Genomic DNA, 23,888 nt, shown 5'->3' on the forward strand with positions numbered 1-23,888 from the left:
CAGACAACTTCCCTTCTCTTCCAGCTTTTCCTACTTCTATTACAGATTCCAAGACTTCCGTCTGGTCTACGCATGCAGCAGAATGAGGTGATATAATACTTAAGGGATAGAGAATGCTCTATCACCTCAAACTGCAGGTAGGAGTTGCATTTTTTTCCATGCTCCCCTATGTGAAAAATAAACGAATTCCTGCAAATTAATAAAAAAAAATAACACCCAGGGAAGTAGTGTAGCCTGGTATGCTTCCTGCTGTGCAGGGAGTAATTGCTTGCAGGAAGACTGTTGTTGTTTGGACAAAAATGTGATCTCCCACCTGTAGTCTAAAGTGGTACAGTCCATTCTACTACCTCATTCCCACCTCATTTTGCTGCATGTGTAGACCACGGCTTGAAATCTCCCAAGGCAGGAGATTACATAACTTCCCTAGGCAATTCATTTCTTTGCTGAGCTACTCAGCAGGCTACAATTACGGCACAGGTACCAGTGTTACCCTGACGTGTTCCAGAACAAGTACGTAAATTGCACAAGTCAATCATAGCACATATCTTTGAACACCTATTTCCCTAGATGCACGCGCACAGATGTTTAAATCTGTTTACACACTTCTTTGTGGTGAGCACGCTGGAGTTTCTCAATATGCAGCACTGCCCCCAAGAACCAATAATTTGTTTTAACTCCAACAATATGCTAGGCATAGAAGGATTGTTAGCAGATGTCTATCCAGCTTTTAAAAAATAAAATCTGCAAGAAATAATTTAGCTGCAAGAGCCTCATTCACACACAAGGCTCTCCACACCGTGACATCTTTCTGGGTTTGCAAATAAAGGCACAAACAAACCTCCATTCCTTCAGAAAGACTCTGTTTTTGCCCTTTTCCTCCAGGAACCCCTGTGCACAGTAACGTAAGGGTCATTATCCAAACCCCAGCCCAACGCACAAAGGAGCATTTGACCCTACCTCCCCTCGGTTCATGAAACCGAGACACCAGTCCATCACTACCAGAAAGCATTTGTGCCACAGCAAATACTCGCAGAATAAATAGTTCTGGATGATTCAAATGACTGAGCCACGTATTACAGAGAAAGGAGGAAGGAGGTATCTCGAAACCACACACACACACACAAAGTAGGACCACTCCTTCCCACTGGCTAGGGACAAGCACTTGGCAATGCACATGTTATTATTGGAAGGCTCAGGAGCACATCCCACATGGAAACCTAGATATTTCTCCCCACACCATAGATGCGTATGCAAGTTACGTGCTCCAAGCAGGAGAAGCTTGAGCGTGTGGCCCTGGTTGGTGAAGAGTGTGTGCCCACTGCATCTATATATGGGAGAGGTCATCACCAGCCTCCCATGACAGGTAATGTGTTTTACAGCCAAGAGCTGGCAGGGAAGAGAAGGGAGAAGAAAGACTCCAGGAGCAAATGGGGAAATGAATTCTGCCCCGTATATTTATTACATCAGCATGTTCACATAATGGACTTTTACTGGGTAATCAACAATGAGATAAGGATCAAGACCTATGTGTGTATGTCCTTTTACAACTCTGGGGAAATAGTTCGAATTCCTATGAGACCAGCTTCACATTTTTAGAGGTCTGAGGCACCTGGATAGAATGCCACATCACCCTCTAAGTTGTGCCAGTTCCTGATGGCCAAGATTGGAGAACAATCCCGAATCTAATGGGCTGCAACTGAAACTCCAGATGTGGTATTGCAATATAACCTTCTGCACTGAAGTTGCAACGGGGAGATCCACTTAGGAGACTAGCCCAGTTAACGTCCCAGCAAACACTTCACACCCTTCACAACATTTGTACACCAAAGACTATGGAAAAGAAGAAAGCAGTTCCTGGAATTAATATTCAGGTGTTGCTCTAATGGTGCTGAGCAATTTTGGAGGTCAGGACTTAAGTTTTATATTCATGCGAGCCGCGCAACATATAAAATAGGAACAAGCCAGGATTAACTGTGATGCTAAGTGCTGCACAGAAGAGGGCTCAGCTCAACTGTGATTTAATAACCCCAGATTTCCTAGTGTGAGATGCATTTCCATCTTTCACACTTCAGCTGGATTTATTTACAAATGCACTTCAGCTCAGAAATGTGGCTCTTCCCTTGCTCTGAGACAGCTGGGATGTTTTTTTTGGAGTAAGACAGACTCACTCTGTCCCAGCATATACAAACCAGGGGCAGAAACATGCATGTCGGCTAACCCTAGTATGCCAGCAGATGACAGAATATGACTTAGGGGCAAGAGATATGTGAGAGAAAAGGTTCAACACAGGACCCCAATGTGTTCACCATGGATTGGATCAAGGTGCACTGCTGCTAAAAGATGACAGGCTGGAAGCCCCTAATCCCTCCTTTGCTATTCCTATTTTATGGGAATACAGAAGGAATACAGACTAGACTCTACCTAGCCTACAAACCAATCCCAACCAGAGGAACATACTGCAGACTTTAGCTACAAAGAGATGGCCAAATAACTTTTAGTCAGAACCAACAAAAGAATCTATTTTACCACTGAATATCAAAATGGGCCCGCCAATCCCAAACTGTTTATCTCAGGTTCTGAAATTCAAGCCTTCACTATTTTGCATTCTGCAAAGGCTGATCCAGATTATGCAACAGAATAATAAAGCTGAGTCTGAACAAATGGAGACGCCCTCTGCACATGCTATGGAGCACTCTTATTATTTAGCGTGCTCCAGGACGAGCAGTAAGTTTGAAAAACAATTCTGGGTCCTGTCAAGCTACAGTTCAAGGGGTTAGTTGCTTTAAAAATAAGTGCTGGACCTCAAGTGCTGGAAACCTGGCATTGTAATTTTCTCATGTAGGGGAGAAACTGATTGTAGTTCCTCCGTGATGAGAGGAACACTCTTCCCATGATCAGAAGCACTCTACTTTGCCATGGTTGGACCCTAGTGTTTACAAACCAATTTAGAACTGAACCCTGGTTCAAATTAAGTACTCGCCACAAACCTAAAATTAATTTCACCTGGAAAATCTATAGCCAGGGGGTACAAACATATTGAGAAGTCAATCACATTTTTAGGAATGAACATTCCTTATTTTTAGGCTCAAGTGCTAGACAAATATTACATTATCTCTAGATGGGGGCAATTCTAGGACTCTGAGATTTGTCCAGCTCTTCTCTCAGCCACACGTGGGCCAGATTCTATACAACACCAAACCCCATTGCTGAGGCTCAGATGTTCAGGGACACTCCACCCCACCCCCCCAATGCACTAAACATATCAGCCACTTCATTATGTCCCAAGTTCCAGACCAAACCTCAAACACACTTGACTACTGTACTTTAAAAATCACTACCCTTAAAGCCCCATTTCACAGACTCTACATGGTACTCACCTGCCACAGGTATGGCGTGGATCTGTGCCCGTGACAGGAGTTCCAGCGATGGCTCGTGTCCAGAAACTCCATCTGAAGAAAAACACGATTCAGTTTCGTAAATTGTCTGCAACATCTCTGGCAGTCCCCACACCGAGGATACAAGAAGCATGCCAAGGAGTGATTGCAAACACTGCCGTTATTCCACTGCAGCTTCCCTTTATGACAATCCGTCGTTGCACAACCAAAGGCTTCAGGGAGGTGTCTCCTTTTAGGCTATATTGCCATCTCAAACCATCCAACATCCCCTCCCCTCTCAAGCCAGCCACGAAGAACACACACACATCTGTCCTCCTTGTGGAAGCGTCTTCTTCTTGGGGGGAAAAAGTTAAAATTGTTTTGCAGCAACAGCGGCAGTGGCGAGGAAAACCCCAAGAATAAATCAAAGCCACCAGGGAAGGAAAACAAAATAGTTGCAGATGAAAAATCTCCTTGCAGGGGAAAGAAGTGGAAGGGATAGAACTATTTTCTCAACTCCAGAAGGAAAGGGTAGAAGAGTCGGAAGATGCAGAAGGAGGCAGAGGCGGAAAAAGATGCAAGGGGGTGGGTGGGGGATAAAAAGGTTTACATCTCAGGTGTGGTTCAATTCACCGGGGAGGGAGGTGGTTTAAGCAGCACCTCCTCAGGCATGAAAAAGAAAAAGAAAACCCCCAAACACCAGGACAACGAATCTAGTCTCTAGCAGAGGAGAGATCTAACAAAAAAAGGAGAGCCCACGGCTCTTTGGCACCCTCACAAAAGGCCCCTTTTCGCGAGACGCAAGGCTCCCTTCTTGCAATTGTTTCTCATCCCTGCCACCAAGCGAGATGGCTTCTGCCGGGGGTGACCTGAAATAGAACGTAGGGGAGGAGCCAGCTATAAATAAACCCAGCCAAGCTCTCTGGGAGCTGGGATGGTTCAGGCAAGAGGAGCTGCCTGCCTATCAGAAGCTGCATTTTCAACCACAGGGGTCAGTGGAAGAGATTCCCCGGGGAGGAAAGGCTGTGCCAGCTGCCAAGCCAAGAGAATGGGAAGCAAGGCAAAGAACAAAAGGGGGTGGGATGGCCGCTTCTGTGTTGTGGATGCCACAGTCTACCTACAGATGGAGCCTGGCTGGTTCATTAAAGCCCACTGATTTCAAATGTGTATTTCTTGGGAAGGGGGCATGATTTAAAAAAGGAAAAAGGAAAGCTAAGGGCCGCAATCCTACATCAACTGTATTAACGATGCGTGTACTCTTCAAAACAAAACAAAGGAAAACATCACGGTAACTAAAATGTTATGTCCAAATAAGTCATGTGTACAGTTATGGACAACTTAATGTATATCGGCATCAGTATATCCGCATTTCCAGCCACTGGAAATTCGCAAACTCCAAAATCTCCGGTTCCTGAGATTTCACAAAGCATTGCGCTGCTTATATTCAACAGTTAGGAGCCTGATTATAAAAGCAAACAAAAAAACACAGATGGGTAGCCGTGTTGGTCTGCCATAGTCGAAACAAAATAGAAAATTCTTTCCAGTAGCACCTGAAGAAGTGTGCATGCACACGAAAGCTCATACCAAGAACAAACTCAGTTGGTCTCTAAGAATTTTCTATTTTGTTTCGAAAAAAAACACAGAGAAAGAGACAGAAAGACAGACAGAAGGTAAGACTATTAAGTGAGGTATAAATTGTTGTCAATGGAATTAATAAAGCATGCCTTCTTATTACATGGCGTATCTTGAATGCGTTAACTGATGCTGTAATGGTCCATCCTTCTCCCTCCCAGTAAATAAGAAACAGTAGACTGATGTGCTGCATCATAACCGGTGTGGTGTCCAAAGAGCATTCTGATTTTCAAAAGGTTTTTGAAACCCTTGGTATTCCTTCCACCAGCTCTTATTAACACAAGCCCTGTGCATGTTCATCCCTTACGGCATGGGTAGGCAAACTAAGGCCCAGGGGCCAGATCCGGCCCAATCACCTTCTAAAGGAATCAGCGTGTTTTTTACACAAGCAGGATGTATCCTTTTATTTAAAATGCATCTCTGGGTTATTTGTGGGGCCTGCCTGCCTCTGGGTTATTTGTGGGGCCTGCCTGGTGTTTTCACATGAGTAGAATGTGTGCTTTTATTTAAAACAAAATAGGAAATTCTTTCCAGTAGCACCTTAGAGACCAACTGAGTTTGTTCTTGGTATGAGCTTTCGTGTGCATGCACACTTCTTCAGATGCACACGAAAGCTCATACCAAGAACAAACTCAGTTGGTCTCTAAGGTGCTACTGGAAAGAATTTCCTATTTTGTTTCGACTATGGCAGACAAACACGGCTACCCACCTGTAACTGGAACTTTTATTTAAAGTGCATCTCTGGGTTGTTTGTGGGGCGTAGGAATTCGTTCATATTTTTTTTTTCAAAATATAGTCCAGCCCCCCACCATGGTCAGAGGGGCAGTGAAAAAGTTTGCTGACCCCTGCCTTACGGTGCGATCCTACATGTTTAACTAAGAACGTAACTCCCCATTACGTTCAGTGGCGCTTATTCACAGGTATGCATGCACTCCATACCATAAATGGTAAGCTTGGGGGTGGGAGTGGGGGAATAGCTTAGTTGCAGGGCGTATACTTTGCATGAAGAAGTTTGCGGGTTCAACCCTGGCATATCCAGGCAGGGTTTGAAAAGATCCCTGCCATCAACCCTGGAGAGCCATGGCCAGTCAACACATGTGGACAACACAAGCTGTGTTCACATGTCACAGCTTACTGCACTCTTCTGATTATCAGCAAGCCAAGATCCCTGACTTAGCATTACATCCATACTGTGGCTTGTTTTGCTCGAGACAAAAACACAGAAACCCCAAAACAACAAAAAATGGTATCGAAAATTATTTAAAAGCAGACAAAACAAGACTGCATGCAAAACAAACATATATTGTTTCTTATGCTCTTGCGGAGTATTCTCCTTTGTTTTGGTTGCTTTTACTCCAAACACATTATGATGTGAAGATTAAGGTTTGTTCTTTGCTTACCCATCATGGTTTGTTTGGAGAAAAACAAACCATGATCGCAGGTGAGTGGCAAACTAGGTGAGTGGCAAACTAGGTGAAATCTCCATGCCAATGGTAAACCATGGTTTACTGTGATGTGTTGACTAGGTTATAAAGCCAATCTTCTGACAAGGTACCTTAGTATGTTACAGGCGCAATCTTCGAAGAGGCTGTGTGAGAATCACAGAACTGCAGAGATGGAAGGGAAGGATTCTAGAGCCCACAGGTTTTCCTATGTACATGTACTGTACTTTTATTTTTTAAACAAAACAGTGGCCTCATAGTCAACAATTTTTCTTTCGCTTGCCATGCTCAGTTTCCTTCTCCATCCTGGTGAGCATGCAGATTATTAACCTGCCAATCACACTGCATTTCTGAGGTGCTTGGAGCACACCAGCCTCCAAGTGTAGGACAACTGCAGAAATGATCTTCTGAGTCCTTCCCCACGTCACGCCCCTTTTCAAAGAAACACCAACCTATCTGAATTCTGACCCATAAGAGATTCAGCAACGCCTGCTCAGTTTCTTCCCAGTCATTATATCCCTTCAAGCCTCACAGTTGCGCTCAGTGGCTATTCCATGGGTTCTCTTTGTTTTCTGGCAAACAACAGGAGATTTCCACTGAAATTTTTGGAAGTTATAAGAGCTCTGTTCTGTTTGCTTGAGTTTTCGCTAGCATTGAGCCATGCCTACTCAAAACCCATCAAATGGGAATTCTCCTCGTGGGAGAGGAAGTAGCAAGGAGCCCTCATTCCTCTGGATTTTAATCTGCCTCAGATATACCATAATGTCAACTGGATTACGTAGGGAAAGGAAAGCTGAGGATAATAATTAAACTGCCCCCCCCATTTGCATTAACAGCAAGATAGAGTGGGTCATATGGCACAGATTTGAGTCCTACAATTTAAGACAGTGAGTTTAAGCTGCTGATCTCCTGCCAGGCTCCCTTTTTTTAAAAAAAAAAGGGGGGGCGGCTCTCATTTACCTGCCCTTTGGACATGACTATCCTCTGTAAAATGGCAAGCACAGCAAAGAGTTGGTGGTTTGCCTCCTGCCCTTACAGATTAGACAGGTGGAGTGGCGGAGCTTCATGCTCTGGCACTGGGGGTGGGAAGCAGGCGGGGCGGGGCGGGGCTGGCACACGTTCTGGGGCAGGGCGCAGCACGCATTCTGGGGGCAGGGCGCGCTGCCCGCAGGGGCGTGGCGCGCCAAGAGGGAACCCTGTTGGGATCCTGCTTCCCGGGGTGCCCCGCCCCCTATGCCCCACCCTTCCTATGCCAGTGGACAGGTGGAACTCAAAGAGGCAGGACTCCAGGCCAACCTAAGCCATTTTGCTTCCTGAAGCAGAAAAAAATGGCAGCCCACCCCACTAGGGCCAACATGTGTCTTGCCATACCATTCAGACACCAACTCCTGCCTTCATCTTAAGCAGTGTTAGAAACTGGGACAGAAAAGCTAGGAGCCAAATGGCTTCTGGGACCTGGGTTGTGGGCGCCAAAACATAATATCTAGCCGCCATTTGAGGGGAGGGGTCATCAACATTTTTTTTTAAATCAGCGTGAACTAATAAGCAATTCACATAAGTGACACATTGTTAATATCACATTTTAAGCAGAAAATGTTAATACATGTTTAATTTGGTGTTTACAATAAAAAAATATTGGCACCATACTTCAGTTTTCAAAACCCTTTATTGTTAAATTCCTTAACATATTGTCTATCCTTAAAATACACTTTAAGGCTTCAAAGCAGAAGCATTTCAGTAATGCTTGAGTGTCAGACAGGCACAACAAATGGCACCCAGACTTTCTGAGTTGCTCACAAATGGAGAATCTTTACCTGGCGCCCTAATAATTTTGAACCCTGATTTTAAGCAGAGGCCAACTTTTACTGTGGTAGCACCCTGCCTACAGGAGGCATGCCTCCTTAATGTTAACTGTGGGGGATAAGGAAACACAAATATACTCAAAGCTGTTCATGAATGTTTACCTTTACTTTTTAAAAGCATATTCAAGTCTTCAGCCCTCTTGGTTGTGAAGACCAAGTAAAAAGCAGGCAGGCAGTGTTCTGTCACGAACTAACACAAATAAATAACTTCAGATACCGTACATAGCTATACAATTATCCTCCTCCTCTTTAGGGCCCTTCATCACAAAACCTCTGGCTGCAGGCCTACCAAAATCCTTTGCTATCAACAGCAAGATCTTAGATGACTTTGTACTGAAGTCAGAGCAGGAAGATTGTCCATGGAGGAGGTTAGCAATCTTACTTGTGCAATATCCTTATTGCATAAGATAGTGGGTTGTTAAAATCATGCTTGCAACCCTGACAGATAGATCACTGCTAATCCTGTTTTCACAGACAGGAAACAAAAGATGGAGAAAGGCCTCACAATTAATTCGGGGCAGTGGAAGAGTCAAAATTCAACACTCTTTCAGTTCCCAGGTATGTGTGTATGTGTGTGTGTGTGTGTGTGTATCCATTCAACCCAGCCAAGATAACAAGATGCACATGGAAAAACAGAATGTCAATCCATGGCATCGCCAGGTGGAGTTGAGAAAGGCTCGTGGCTGAATCACTGAAAAGCCACGGCCCACTCAGATATAAGGGGATTGGTCCTATAAACTCAAGATTGCTCTTCATATTCCCCACATGCTATAGCAATAGGTCACTGACTGCATATCACTGCAGCCGTTTGGATATTTCAAGGCAGGTCAAGAGCGAGGCCTGTATTTACCAGCATGTTAATTTAAAACCTAGGCTTTTAAAATAGCCCTGGGTTATTTATAGCTCTCTGAGACCACTCTACCCCCTCCCTCTACCCCTTCCCTCATGTGCTTTTGGGCTTTATTTTGGACTTGACGTCAAATAAGCTATTTATATAGGCATGATTGGACGAGAGAAGACAGGAGCCCTTTCGTCCCCACACCCCTCTTTGCATGCTTGGCCTTTGGTTCACGTCAAGGGAGAGGGTCACTATACAGTACAAGGAAAGGCGATATTCCACATGGCTGCCCTCCTCACCTTGAGGCCTTGATTTTTACCTCGGGGGGGGGGGCAGTCAACACACCACAGGGCTTCCTGTCTTAAACCACCCCTGCCTAGCCAGAAAGCAGATGGACGAACATACAATTTTTTGCTTTACTACCATGTTACTGTGCAAAAGGAAAATGATGTTTGAAAAGGCAGCTACCGAGTTTGCAAACAGTGATATCCCCCCACCCCACAAGCCCTGAAAAACTTTGAAATGACCTTTCAGGAGAATATATTTTCATGGGGCAAATGTTCTGTTGTTGCTGGATCCAGATTATCTTCCCCCACAGAGGAAGGCTTTTGTTATGAGGGAATAACACCTCCTCAACAGTTACGCCCGCAATATTTTGTCTATGTAACTCAAGGATGAGGCATTTTTCCTTCAAGCTAATACATCTGTTACATTCGCAAGTAACATGCAGTGTGCTGTTCAGGAATGTAGATAAAATATATTGCTATCAAACAGCAAAACGTGTTTTTGCAAAGTTTTATGTTTAAAGAAGTTTTTAGAAGCCTAAGCATTTCTTCTCTCTCTTTTTTTCAAAGGAGACACACACAATAATGTCTACTACAGTCAAACCTCCTGTTCCATTACACGGGGACATGATACAGTGATTCTAACATACGGTTTACTCAGTAACAACTCCCCGCCCCCAAAAAAAAGAAACCTCAAAAGATTTACTCTAACAAGCAAAAATGATTGCAGCGGATGGAAAAGTAAATGCAACAGACATTTCAAATCCAGAGGTTTGTGGTTAGGAGCTCCTTTTCCGCTGTAAACCACAGAACAGTGTGGCTTTTACGTTCTTTGGAGAACAAGGAAATTTTGCCTACTTAATTTTTCTGAACAGCTGCAAGGTATTTGGTGACATACAGTTATTTATCCATTTTGCCAAGCTCTAGTGGTGGAAAGCCTGTAACATTATCCAGCATTGATTAAAACCCAAAGCTGAGCCTGGCTATCTAAGATGAAATCTAGAACTGATTAATACCCAAAGATGAACCTTGCCTAAATAATCTAACCCTTAATCACCTTAATGTGTCTCCCGTTCCACAGAATTTTACAGCCTGATCCTAGGATCCAGCAAGGTAAGGTAAAAGGTAAAGGACCCCTGGACGGTTAAGTCCAGTCAAAGGCGACTATGGGGTTGCGGCGCTTATCTCACTTTCAGGCCAAGGGAGCCGGCATTTGCCCACAGACAGCTTTCCGGGACATGTGGTCAGCATGACTAAACTGCTTCTGGCGCAACAGAACACCATGACGGAAACCAGAGCACACGGAAATGCCATTTACCTTCCCGCCGGAGCAGTACCTATTTATCTACTTGCACTGCTGTGCTTTCGAAGTGCTAGGTTGGCAGGAGGTGGGACAGAGCAATAGGAGCTCTCCCCGTCGTGGGGATTCGAACTGCCAACCTTCCAATCGTCAAGCCCAAGAGGCTCAGTGGTTTAGACCACACTATGTAAGAATGCACGAGGAGGCCAATTGGATCGGGGCCAAGGCCTACCTTGTCCAGCATCCTGCTTCCCCCCCAAGGGTGCACAAGACACTCCGGGAAGCCGACAAACAATGTATGGTGACCCTTTTATGATGCTACTCCCCAACAGCTGATATTTAGTGGTATACTGCCCCTGACTACACAGGTTCCATTTAACTATCATGACAAATAGCTACTGACTGGATGATCTATCATCTGTGAATTTGTCTAATCCTCTTTTTAAGCTACATTAGCTAGTAGCCATAATCAGTGCTGGTGAGACCCGACCCACCTGCTTCTTAACTTTGCCCAGAGACATTCTATGCATTTATGCAAATCTGAGTCCTGTGCCTGTACCCAGAGTTCTCAAAAGCACCTAGCAAGACCCCGATATACTATATAAAAATGGATTTTCTCCTGAATCTACTGCCCATCGGTTTCACTGACTACACATAAGACTGCAACCTACCGGTACGTGCATTTAACTTGTGCACATTCAGCTTTATGAGCATGGCAAAATAAATAAAATTAAAAGGGGGCAGAAAGGGGATGGACATCCAGGGGGAAAGTCTTTTGCAATCCCACCCGCCATTGCACCCAACGTGTTTTGACTATATGCAGTTTTGGCTTTAGGCACGATCCCCGGAATGTAATGCCTGCGTCAGATGTGGGCTTACTGTAACCACGAATTCTAGCACTATGAGAAAGGGAGAAATGCTTAATCTATGCCAAGTGTAATTTTATACAATGACCTAGTTTGCACATCACATTAAACCATAATTGTTAGTGGCAATAATTATGGTTTAATGGACTATGCTGAATCAGAAAAGTTAACAGTTAAAATAAGAGAACTCGACAATGATTGCTTTATGGAAGAATGGAAGCCCTTTTTGGACTATTTAAAGAAATATTATGATGAATTCACGAGCAGGATTTGAACTATGAGCGACAGAAGATATTAGAGATTATTGTACCACTGTTATGATATAAGAGGGAAGATAGCAAGGGGGAGGGGGGGGAAACACCATGGAAAATGGGATGGGAAGTCGACAAAACCAAAGAAAAATCTATTATGTATTGGAATGTTTATGCGAAATTTCTGGAAATTTAATAAAATATATCTGAAATATAAACCATAATTATTAGTGAGCACCACAACTGAAGTTGCAGGTGCTTTGCCCCTTCCCCACTCCTGCTGCCACGGACAAACAAGTAATGGTCTAGCTTGTCATGTCTTCCAGGCCCACAAATCATGAGAACATGGAAAGCCAGATTATGGTTTGTTTCCCAGCAGGAGCAGGGAAGGAGCAGGACACACACAATTTCAGCAGTATTTTTAACTATGGTTTAACGTGATGTGCGAAGCAGGCCAGTGACTCAACTATACCTCGGTGCAAAGCAACAACTCGCATAGCCCATAGCAACATCACACAACAACACTAATCACAAGATTGTAAGTGAAGAACTCTCTTAGCAAATGCAAACACAAAGCACCTGTCAACTGGCAGAAACATTACTCAGCCTATTTTTCTCCCCGGAAATTTGACCAAAAGAGTTTGGAAACAGAGGGAACAGTAGTCCTTAGCCCTGGTGCCTTAAATCAGTGGTTAGGAAGGCTATATGGGAAGAGATAGAGACAAGGTTCCAGCTCTACTTCTAATAAACAGATCCAAATCCCCACTTCAGCTATTCTTAATATTATCAACATGCTGCTATATGCTATAAGCTCCAAGTCCAAAGGCACTATATATATTTGAATCCTAACTGCTGTACTGTAAAGCAAAACATCAATAGAAGGGGGCTATTTCCTTCATGTCCTGGTTGGACATTGTAGGAAACACAACGCTAGGCTAGGTGGACCTTTGGTCTGATCCTGCATAGCTCTTCTTATGCTCTTAAGTGACATACAAGCATTTGCATCATGCAGGTAACTATTTTGCAAGAAAAAGACCTTGTGGGGAGTGGGGATGGCATATAGACTGGCACGTCCAACAGGTAGATCGGGATCTACCAGTAGATCAGTGTTTTTCAACCACTGTTCCGCGGCACACTAGTGTGCCGCGAGATGTTGCCTGGTGTGCCGTGGGAAAAATTAAAAAATTAAAAAGATTAAAAAAAAAAAGTCAAATTTTCGCCGCGCGACCAACAGCCGAAATGGAGCTTGCGGCGCCAGCAGCCCCACCCACCGAGCAACCGCCGAGCCTTTCCTTTCCCCCCTCAGCTTGGAAACAACGGCAGCCGGCAGAGCCCAGGCGGGTTCTTACGGCGGAACCACCAACTGCAACCTGCCGGGTAGTTTCTCGCGCTGCGTGCGCAGGCGCACTGCGCCAACCCGTTGCTCGCCCTCGTCCTCTTCCCCCCACCCCCACGCATCGCCACGAGGAGGTGGGAGGGAACTCGAGTGAAAAGTCACACCCACTCCTAGGGGAGGGTGCACGCGCTTAACAGTCAGGGACTGAGGCAGCGGAGGCGGGGCTAGTTTAAAAATAGTTGGGTTGCGCTGGATTCTGAGGGAGAAGCAGCAGCGCGGTTGCTGTTCTTGGGGAGCTGAACAGTCGAAAAGGGAAAAGGCAGCCAGGCTCAGGGAAGAGCTGTGCAGCTCCTTCTGATATGCCTATGTAGGCTATGTATTAAGTTGTTGGTGAGTACATAGTGTAAGCACGTCTCTTCTGGCTCTTTTTTTTTAATAAGTTAAAGCCTCATATGCCAAGTTACATTTCATTCGGGTTAAATTTTGTCTCACTGGCAATATGCTGGCCAGTCAGTGGATTCACAGTCTCTCTATATACCGGTAGCACCTTCTGCTCTGTCCGTCTTGATTCAAAGGGAAGAGCCTGGACTGTATCGCTAGCTGCCAAGAACCAGAAGAGACTTCCTGACATATGCCAAATATATCCTTAATTATATTGTACCTTTTTGTGGGTTTTAACTGGAACCTGGTGTGAGAGCCAATCCTGACTGAAAAGCAGTACATTAATAAGTTAATATTACGTAGTGCAATCCTATGTATTTTATTTAGAAGGGACTCTTATCTAGTTAATATCAGCTTTGTGTTCAGCCAAACAGGCCCTGGTTGCGCACTGAATAAAGTATGTTATAATTTTTCATATTTCTGTTTACTTACTATTTCATAATAAAGTAATTATAAAATACTTTCTTTGTGTTTATTTGATTCCTATTCAAGAGAATTACTTTATATATAGTCAATATAGGCACAGAGTTAAATTTTTTAACATTTTCTAATGGTGGTGTGCCTCGTGATTTTTTTCATGAAACAAGTGTGCCTTTGCCCAAAAAAGGTTGAAAAACACTGCAGTAGATCACTGGGCGTCTGTGGTAGATCACTGGCTCCCCCCAAAGAAGCTAAACAACTTTGGCTCCCCTAAAAAAAGCCCTGCACCCCCCAAATGGGCTTTCCTGCTCCCTAAAAAAAGCTCAACAATAGATCACTGCCAGTTTTTAACTCTCTGAGTAGATCCCAGTCTCTGGGGAGTTGGCCACCCCTAGACTATACAATACTAAGGCCGAAGGAGTCTGCCATGGGTTCAGTAACACAGTAGGTTAAGAGGCTTACAATAAAAACCAGCAATATCAAGTTCCAGCTCCTGAGAGATATTATTGTTACTTCTCCTGTGTTCTTAGCCATATACAGGTGCTGAAGTGCTGCACAACGCCATCTTTTTCCTTTGCCTCAGGCAGCAAAATATATTGGGCCAGCCCAATATATTGGACCAACTCGCTTGCTAGAAGCAGAGAGTGGGCAACCAACCAGTTGCTGCTCCTCATTGCCACCACTGTTCAACTGCTCGCCTCCTTTAGGCCAGAGAGAGAGGGAAAGCAGTGATCAGGAGGAGATGCTGCAGGCCTAGGGGACTCACAGTGGTCCCCTGCCAGGGTGTGGGGCTTAGCAGGTGACAGATCGTGCTCACCCTGGCTCCTGAAATGTTTGCACCCCATATCATCTGTTTTCTGCCCTACCCAAGTCATCTCACCCACCTTGATCTAGTGTCTCAGTTAACTTCTGTGGGTGCTTTGCCACATTCCTATTCATTGTCTTTGGGTGTCTTGCTAGAATATGCTGGTGACTGCTGTGAATATGAATGAGGGGGTTGGGATAGCTAACAAACTACAGTTCCCATGATTCTTTGGGGGGTGCCAGGACTGCTTAAAGTGGTACCATACTACAGTCGTACCTTGGATCCTGAATGCCTTGCGAGTCGAACGTTTTGGCTCCTGAACGCCGCAAACTTGGAAGTGAGTGTTCCGGTTTGCGAATGTTCTTTGGAACCCAAACGTCCAACGTGACTTCCACGGCTTCCAATTGTCTCTTCCTGCAGCCAATCGGAAGCCGCATTTTGCTTTCTGAACGTTTTGGAAGTCGAACGGACTTCCGGAACAGATTCTGTTCAACTTCCGAGGTACCACTGTACTTAAAGGTATAGTGCATATGTTTCCAAACTTGGGTCCCTCCTCTCCCCGCAACCCCTGCCGCTGTAGCTATAAATTGCTTAAGTGTGGGGCTGACAAGGAAACACTTGCTCCAATAAAATAGACAGCATTAGTGGACAGACCAGTTTTAGAATTGCAATGCATTATTTGTGTCACAAGAAGTTCACCCAATTGATTTTGGATGCCGTCAGACCACATTTCCCGTATGGGCATAATTAATTTCATTCAGACTGGGCCTTGAGGCTGCACATAAGCTTTTCAGGGTAGGAACAAGTACATCCTCTTTGTACGGAGGGCCAGCCAGCATTGTGGTCGGCAAGAGGCATTTAATTTGGACGTCCACATTGCTCATCCTTTGAGGAGATCTGAAAGGACAGATGGGAAAAGTGATTACTTAAAGACTTCTCTCATCCCAGAAGGAAAAATGGAGGAATTGTTTCCAAAATGAGTGGTGCCAGTACTTGAAGCCTGCCTAGAATTCAGATCCTCTGCCAGGGTAGCCTGCACTGCCCCCTAGTTCCAGATCTGGGGAGTGCTAGTTGTGAGAGAAAGGCACTTTGCACGGTTGCAGAGGCACATTTTATCACTATAGCAGCTGTTGCTTTATGTGTTCTAGGGGTTAGTCCTGGCCCTTAAAAAGCCAGTTTCAGCTCGGGATCACATATAATCCAGCAACTGGGGAGAAAGTTTGGTGACTCTCCATAAAAAGGGAACAGCCAACGTCCCAAGCCTGCCTGAAAGATACAGTATATCCTTTGACCGGTAGAAACTCGGACTTCTATCCCTGACTGTGTAAGGGATGCTAATTGTTCTAATGAAACAGCTGCACTCTGAACATGCACAAAGGCACACTTCAATAAAACCTCACGTAGAGAGGCTTGAGCCCTGAGTATTAAAAACAAGTTCCAAAAATTATCCCGTGTCTTAAATTAATCCCTACACCTGGGTTATAGAAGTATACAGAGTTTGAGAAACAGCCTAGCTTACCTAACACACTTTTCTTTTCTTTTCTTTTCTTTTCTTTGCTTTGCTTTGCTTTGCTTTGCTTTGCTGAATTTCTGTAGGCAAAGCATGCAACTCTGCTACTGTGTTATGGCTTCCCCTCAGCAGAGAGGAATGTGCTCTGGTCATGCTCAGAGGCACTCTGCCAAAAACACAATATATACATTTAAGAGCAAAAACTATCAAGCTGGAAATCCTCAGCTCAAACCACGGCACATCTAGGCACCTTCTCTTATCTTTCAGCACTTGCCTCCTTTCCCCCAGTCTGCAATATATGATAATAACACTGGTCTTCCTTATAGTAGCATTGCAAGGGTTATTAAGATAAATATATGCAGAATATTCTTAGCACTGAGACATGGGGGAAACACTACAGAAATATTATGTGCATTACGATCACTTGTTGGTGAGCCTCCCTTAATGCTAGTTAAGGTCTGCCATTAGGTTCAGAGCCTAAATGCACCATCAGGAGAAAACTGTTCTATAACTATGAAAACAGGCAACATTCAATTTCAGGCTGTTCCTGGTAGCCACTTTTCAACAGCAGAAAAATACAGGCCTGGACAACCCGTTTTAATGCCGGTGCTGAGCAAAACCCCCCCTTGTTTGTTACATAAGAGAGCAAGCAAGTGTCAGAGGGACATGGTAGAGAGAGAGAGAGAGAGAGAGAGAGAAAGAAAGAAAGAAAGAAAGAAAGAAAGAAAGAAAGAAAGAAAGAAAATAGCAGGGCTCCGCAGCAGCAACGAAAAAAGCGGCATTCCCGTTGATGCAGCTTTCACAAGGCAGGAAAGGGGCTTACTCTCAGCTAGGCCAGAAGTAGACATAAATGTGGCGTTGCTATGGAGACCGTCAAGACTGCCATCTTGCACCTCCCGGCATTTGTTGATAGCTTTTTAATATGGCCTTTACAAAGCTGATCCAAACAGAAAGTCAGCGTGCAGCGCCTCTGCTACACGTCATGCCAAAGGAGTTGTACTTCGTTCATTTTTAAAAAGTTCTTCTCTTAAGTAGCACAGGGGACATAACTTGTCCTTCCCCTCTCCCCCGTTTTGTTCTCCCAGGGTAGCATGAGAGAGGCAGGGACCGGCCCAATGTTTGCCCAGTGATGTCTTGTCTGCTAGTCCAACACTGGCTGAGCAACAACCCACCTCCTCGCATTTGTGAGAAGACTGCCAAGAAGTCTTTTGAGCTGCAGCTCCCTCTCTGGATATTAAGCTCATAATAGGGCCGCCAAAGCGATTTGTTTAATGGGAGACCCTTAATAATGAAAAGGATGCGTGGATTCTTCCACAAAATGATTTAACAACTCACCAACGGTGGAAGTCTGATTTCCGAAAGCCCGAATGCATTATTCAAATGCATAGGCATTTTTGCATAATATGGATCACACGTGTTGGAATTTGTCTTGCGGCGTTAATGTGGAAATCAAAAGCAAGATAAGCAGGGAATATGCAAATCTGAGCTGAAAGCAGTCTTGACACATCAGCAGAATATGTGTGACCGGGGCTGAAATGACCCAGAAAACATTATATAATGCTCCAGCCAATCAGACCAAGACAGGAAAGTTCTATCATTTCGGGGATTTTTCTCTGCTGGCTGAGCAGCCGAGACCTGGTCCCATTGGGCTCAGCAATGCATCTTTATATCTCTGAGGATGTCCAAGTTGCCCAACTATAAAATGAAATGTTACTAACATAACACCACACTCACTAATGATAGCACCAAAGAAGCCAGTTTTTATATTGCAATTTTTAGCAGCAATTTCGTCATATATATTTTTCAAATGTTTCCTCCATGCGAGTTTGGAACTTGCTTTGAAAAATATTTTTTCAGCAGGTTATTGTTATGAGGTATGTATTATGTTTTATAACTGCACCCAGTATGAGCAGGTAATAACTTAGGTTATGAGGTGCTGTATTTTACAGGTGTCATCAAGTTCATTCCTGAGATGATATTGCATATAATTTGACACTGCTGCTTAGTATATATATATTAGGTACTATTACTTATTTATTGTATTTTGGAAGATGTATACATCACATGATTGTAGAAAAAAAAACCTATTATTATGAAATACTCCTAGTGCAACCAAGGGGGCTGGAGGAGGTAGTTTATATTCAAATGGCTTCTTTCAGCACTTTGAATCCGAATTGCTTCCTCTACAGGGGGGAAATGCTCCGTTTAAAAACGTTCTTAAACACAGCGTTTCTTCGTCTCCAGAGCAAGCATCTTCGAAAGCACATTCCCAGAGCCAATCAGCTGATTTGCGCTGAAAGCATATATTCAAAGGAGGCTGATTTAACTGCCAATCAGCTGATCAGCCATTAGAGCAACTTCCTCTAAACTTTGGCAGGTATCATTCACCCGACGTCATTATTGCATCAGATGACCGACAGGTCCTGCCCACCTGTCCGAGCTGGCATGCAGGGGTGGTAGATTTTGGGATTCTGCCCACCATCTACATCAGGGTTTCCCAAACTTGGGTCTCAAGCTGGTTTGGGACTACAATTCCCATCATCCCTGACACTGGTCCTGCTAGTTAGGGATCATGGGAGTTGTAGTCCAAAAATAGCTAGAGACCCAAGTTTGGAAAACCCTGATCTAGATCCCATTTCTCCACCCTTGATTTACAAGATCAGCTGGGATTAGACTATTGCAACTGCAAAGGCAATTCACACATAATGATGAGTCAGACGTCCTGCCTTTTCGTGGTTTATCAGGAGCAAGCAAGTGTAGTAGTGTGTGCCAGCTGACCACTCTTCCCCTGGTGCACGTGAGACAATGGGAAGCCAAGACTTCCAAGTTTATGTCCAAACCAAGAATTATGGTTTGTTGCTCTCTAGGCATGCTAACAAACCATGGCTTCAGTTTACTTTGAAGATTGCAGCTTACTGGGAAGCAACAAAACAACAAAATCCCTGGTTCAGAAGTAACAGGAAGCCAAGGCTCCCTGGTTTGCTCATCTCATTCGTGTCAGGGGAGGGGAGAAGTGGGAACAGTTGGGCAGTGGCACATGCGTGCTGCTTGTTGCTCATAATAGCACGATAAACCAGAAAATCTAGCTTATGAACATGTCCGATGATGCTGTGAACTTGACCAATGTCTTGCCTTTTACTGGGAGTTCTCCTAACTCCTACAATACTCACAATTGCCTTGATTGTTGAAATTGCATCTGCATTTGGGTCTGGCAGCCTGTCTACATGGGTCCCTGAAGTTGGGCAGATCAGACAGACAGTTAGGCTCTGCTTGCTATAAATGCCTTTGCTCCATGACGGCTATAAATGCATTTGCTCCATGATGGGTGGACCCGTTGTTCAAGAGCTTAAGATCTGCCTTGTTGGATAAGACCATTTTGCTTCCAGTTAATGACTGGTCAGCTGTCTGTAGGAAGCTGAACAAGGCAGGCATGAGGAAGGAAAGAGCAGTTTCCCCCAAGAGAAACTTTGTCAGAGGCATGCACATCCCTCTGAATATGAAGGATCCGTTTAGCTATTATGGCTACAGGACCTTGATGAATGAGCCAATCATGAATGTGCCACTCTAATCCTTTTCAACATTAATTAGACCGGAACTGTATACAGTATTCTAAATACGGCTGCATTTTGATGCTTGCCGTTTTATTTCTCAAACTCTTCTCTATTCATCCTCAGCACAGGGAAGTTCAACGGCACTGGCACAGCACACAGATATTTTCAGCAAGTTTTCCAGCACAATCCTAAATTCTCCTTCATGGCTAGTTGCGAGCAGTTCAGAGTCAGTCAGCTAATGTGCGCTTAGGAAATTTTATTTAATTTTTGTTGTTGTTGTTCGGGCACCAAAATGCAAAACAGATGAACCTAAACAGCCTGACTCTGTATGGCTGACTGGTGATTTAATTTAGCTGCTGCACTGTCTCTTACAATTTTGTTGTGATGTTCGACTTGTTTTTAAGAGGTTGTAAATCACCTTGAGCGCTATGTTTTTAGCAGAAAGGCAAAATATCAGTGGTTCTAATAACAGAAGCTCCTCAGGGGAAGGGGAGCTTTTGCTCATCTCTGCAAGGAGCTGTGAGGCGAGGAAAACTATGTGCATGTATGTGTACTGCATTATATCATGATGTGCATGGCAGCACAGGTATAAATTTGTTACTATAAAGTTATGCAAGTGTACGCTGGCAGGGGCTGCTCCAGATACATAGATAATGCATGCATTATACTTTGTACAGTGGTACCTTGGTTCTCAAATGCCTTGGTTCCCAAACACCGAAAGCCTGGAAGCAAGTGTTCTGGTTTTCAACGTTTTTCAGAAGCTGAACATCCGATGCGGCTGTCGGCTATTGCTTCTAGGGCGCCTGCACCAATCAGAAGCTGTGCCTTGGTTTTTGAATAGTTCAGAAGTCAAACTGACTTCTGGAACCGATTAAGTTTGACGCTTTTGTTTTTGCTATTTTATTTTTTTGCTTTTGATGCTTTTTTGGTTCATTTGTTTTTGTGACCGTGCGGAACCCAGTTGAGCTACTGATTGATTGTGTGACTGCGGAAATGGATAAAATGGATAAAAGCGCCCCATACAAACAATGAGTGCAGGTAAGAAAAAAGAATAATTTTTATTTTTATCAACTACAATACCGTCTTATTTATTTTACAGTACAGTACATTTATTATTGCTTTCATTTATGGATCAATGGTCTCGTTAGATAGTAAAACTCATGTTAAACTGCTGTTTTAGGGGTTGTTTTTTAAAGTTTGGAACGGATTAACCCACTTTGCATTACTTTCTATGGGAAAGCGTGCCTTCGTTTTGGAACGCTTTGGTTTTGGAACGGACTTCCGGAACGGATTAAGTTTGAGAACCAAGGTATCACTGTAGTAGTGTTTCCTCTGGGACAAGAGGAGATTTTAGTTGGCTCAGAACATTCTCTCTCCAACAATCTCTCTTCCCAACATTCCGCCACCATCTAGAATCCCTGAAGGAGCATTCACACAAGCAGCTTCCCAGTAAGTTTATGACCAGTTATGCCCCTACTGCTGTTTGATACACACTTGAGCAGTAAGGGATTGCTGTTACAATTACTCCTAGAAGCGACATGCAAGCTAGTCACCAAGTAGAATATCAGTTGCACAACATACTTTGCAAGAACAGGACACCCACCAGATTTGGCTGTTGCCTTATGCCAAGAATGAAGTCCGCAGTGGCAAAATGGCAGTTGCACCAGTGGGCTGCCACAACCAGATAGCACTCTGCAAGCGTAACTTTCTGTCCTCCGGGTCAGAAATAGTTGAACAGGGTAGCCTTTCTGCCTTCCAAATCATTGCACCACCCCTGCTTATTGTGCAGGATTATTGGACAACCACTATTCAGAGCCTGGGGACAATGCAGAGAGGAACTGCAGTAGCTACTCCTCACTGCAGTGGAAAGGCAGACAGCACAATGTCGGCGAAGCATGCTGCTGCTGAATACCACTACATAAAAAGACGGGTGCCGAAGCCCTTCTTAGGAAACAGAACCAAGATTGAGGATATGCAGACTGGGAGTTTGTAAAGTCATCAGGACAAAGTAGCACATAAGCCTGAGGTTTCCCCCCCATTTCCAGGAAGGTTGGGTCAACAGATGATTTCTCAGCCATGTCTGAATTGTGGGGTGTCTATTTCCACCTTGTTCAAACCTTGCAACACCAAGAATTTGGTGCCTGAGTTTGCTTTCTCTCCTCTTCTCCTCTCCTCTGGGAGCCTTTTTGGCAGAAGAGCAGGGTACAGTAGGCCAAAGTGTTCCATTTATTTCAAACGTGAGGGTGTCATGTTGTTGTTGTTTAGTCATTTGGTCGTGACCGACTCTTTGTGACCCCATGGACCAGAGCATGCCAGGCACTCCTGTCTTCCACTGCCTCCCGCAGTTTGGTCAAACTCATGTTAGTAGCTTCAAGAACACTGTCCAACCACCTCGTCCTCTGTTGTCCTCTTCTCCTTGTGCCCTCAATCTTTCCCAACATCAGGGTCTTTTCCAGGGAGTCTTCTCTTCTCATGAGGTGGCCAAAGTACTGGAGCCTCAGCTTCAGGACCTGTCCTTCCAGTGAGCACTCAGGGCTGATTTCCTTAATAATGGATAGGTTGGATCTTCTTGCAGTCCATGGGACTCTCAATAGTCTCCTCCAGCACCATAATTCAAAAGCATCAATTCTTCGGCAATCAGCCTTCTTTATGGTCCAGCTCTCACTTCCATACATCACTACTGGGAAAACCATAGCTTTAACTATACGGAGGGTGTCATACCATAGGGCAAAGAAGCCCTAAATACTGGCACCCCATGTCTTCACCATCCACTCCAAGCACTCATCCAGTGTACAGTTGCAAAATCCCAGCAGGCAAATTCCACATCCCCCCAAAAAAGCTATGAAGGGAACAGCAGCACCACCACTGCCCCACTCCTCCCACAACCCCTTGCCTTGCCTACCTGACTCATTCTTGGAGTTCATGTTGTCTGCGTTGGTAAGTGGCTCCTCGACAAAAGGTCAGGAAAGAGGAGGAAACAGCTGTTTACAGAGCTGAGCTAGGCCTACAGGAGAGCGCTCACGTAGGGGGTGGGGGCTGACGGCGGAGCTGTTCAGATGCCGTCCTGCCAACACTGCTGGGACATCTCTTGTGGCAAATGGGGAAATCCGTCTAGGGAACCCTAGGGCAAAAAGCAAAGCAAAGAACACCACGTCAGTAAGAAGAGAGGGTGGGCAAGTAACAAGAGATGGCTGGCCAAGACCAAGCCGTTTTGCATTAAGAGCAGCCTATAGAATCAGCCTACTATGACATAGCCAATTTCTCTTCCAATCAGCATTGTGTTTAGACAGAGAAGTGCTGGGAGAAGAAAGTTGGTGCTACCCTACTCCAAGCTGTTCTGCTGTGGAGCCCCAATGCCATAGTCAGTGTCCCTCTTTTACACCTGCCATGGGAACCACCATACAGTGTGAGGAAACACCATACCTTAATTGTCCAAGAGACCATGAGTTCATTAACACTTTGATCACATGCTGCACTTGTGAACTTTGTAATCTCCAGACTATCTGCTCTGCATACGCCTAAACTCTCTATCATGAACTCACTAATCAGCTGAGACCACTCCCTAGGACAATCAATGAATCCATCTGCAGCTTACAGCTCTACCATCAACCACTTTCCAGAACGTGGATAATTACTGTCGCCTTGTCTTGCACCACAGGTCTGAAGCTTGGCAACATTAAAGCTAGAGAGGGTGAGGATGCAGAGGTCAAGGTACAAGGGGAGGATTCTGCAATGCTGCATAGGGTTAGTCAGTGAAATGGCAACAGAATGAATATGGGGGCAGCACACACACACCCCAAAAAAGGAGAGAATTTAAAGACCAAACTCCAAAAACTTTGCACCTTGACAACAGATGTACTGTAACTGAGGAGATGGAGGGAAGATTAATAGTTCTTCAACACTGTAGTCAGTATGTAAAGACTATTCAATTTGTTGCCATAAATAAAACACATGGACATGTGAAGCCCAAGATCAT

At 44.5% G+C, this 23,888-nt stretch overlaps 1 protein-coding gene across 1 annotated transcript in view; it reads right to left on the minus strand.

Moving 5' to 3' along the window:
• Window positions 1–3,969, minus strand: part of HDAC5 (histone deacetylase 5) — a 79,752-nt gene extending 75,783 nt beyond the window's left edge. Inside the window, 3 exon segments of the mRNA XM_033171183.1 lie at window positions 3,378–3,543; window positions 3,546–3,625; window positions 3,628–3,969. Coding sequence (XP_033027074.1) covers window positions 3,378–3,543; window positions 3,546–3,625; window positions 3,628–3,661 — 280 coding nt within the window. The 5' untranslated portion in view covers window positions 3,662–3,969.
• Window positions 3,970–23,888: the final 19,919 nt, after the last annotated feature.

The sequence above is a fragment of the Lacerta agilis genome, chromosome 14, assembly GCF_009819535.1.
Source record: "Lacerta agilis isolate rLacAgi1 chromosome 14, rLacAgi1.pri, whole genome shotgun sequence".
Taxonomy (NCBI): Eukaryota; Metazoa; Chordata; class Lepidosauria; order Squamata; family Lacertidae; genus Lacerta; species Lacerta agilis.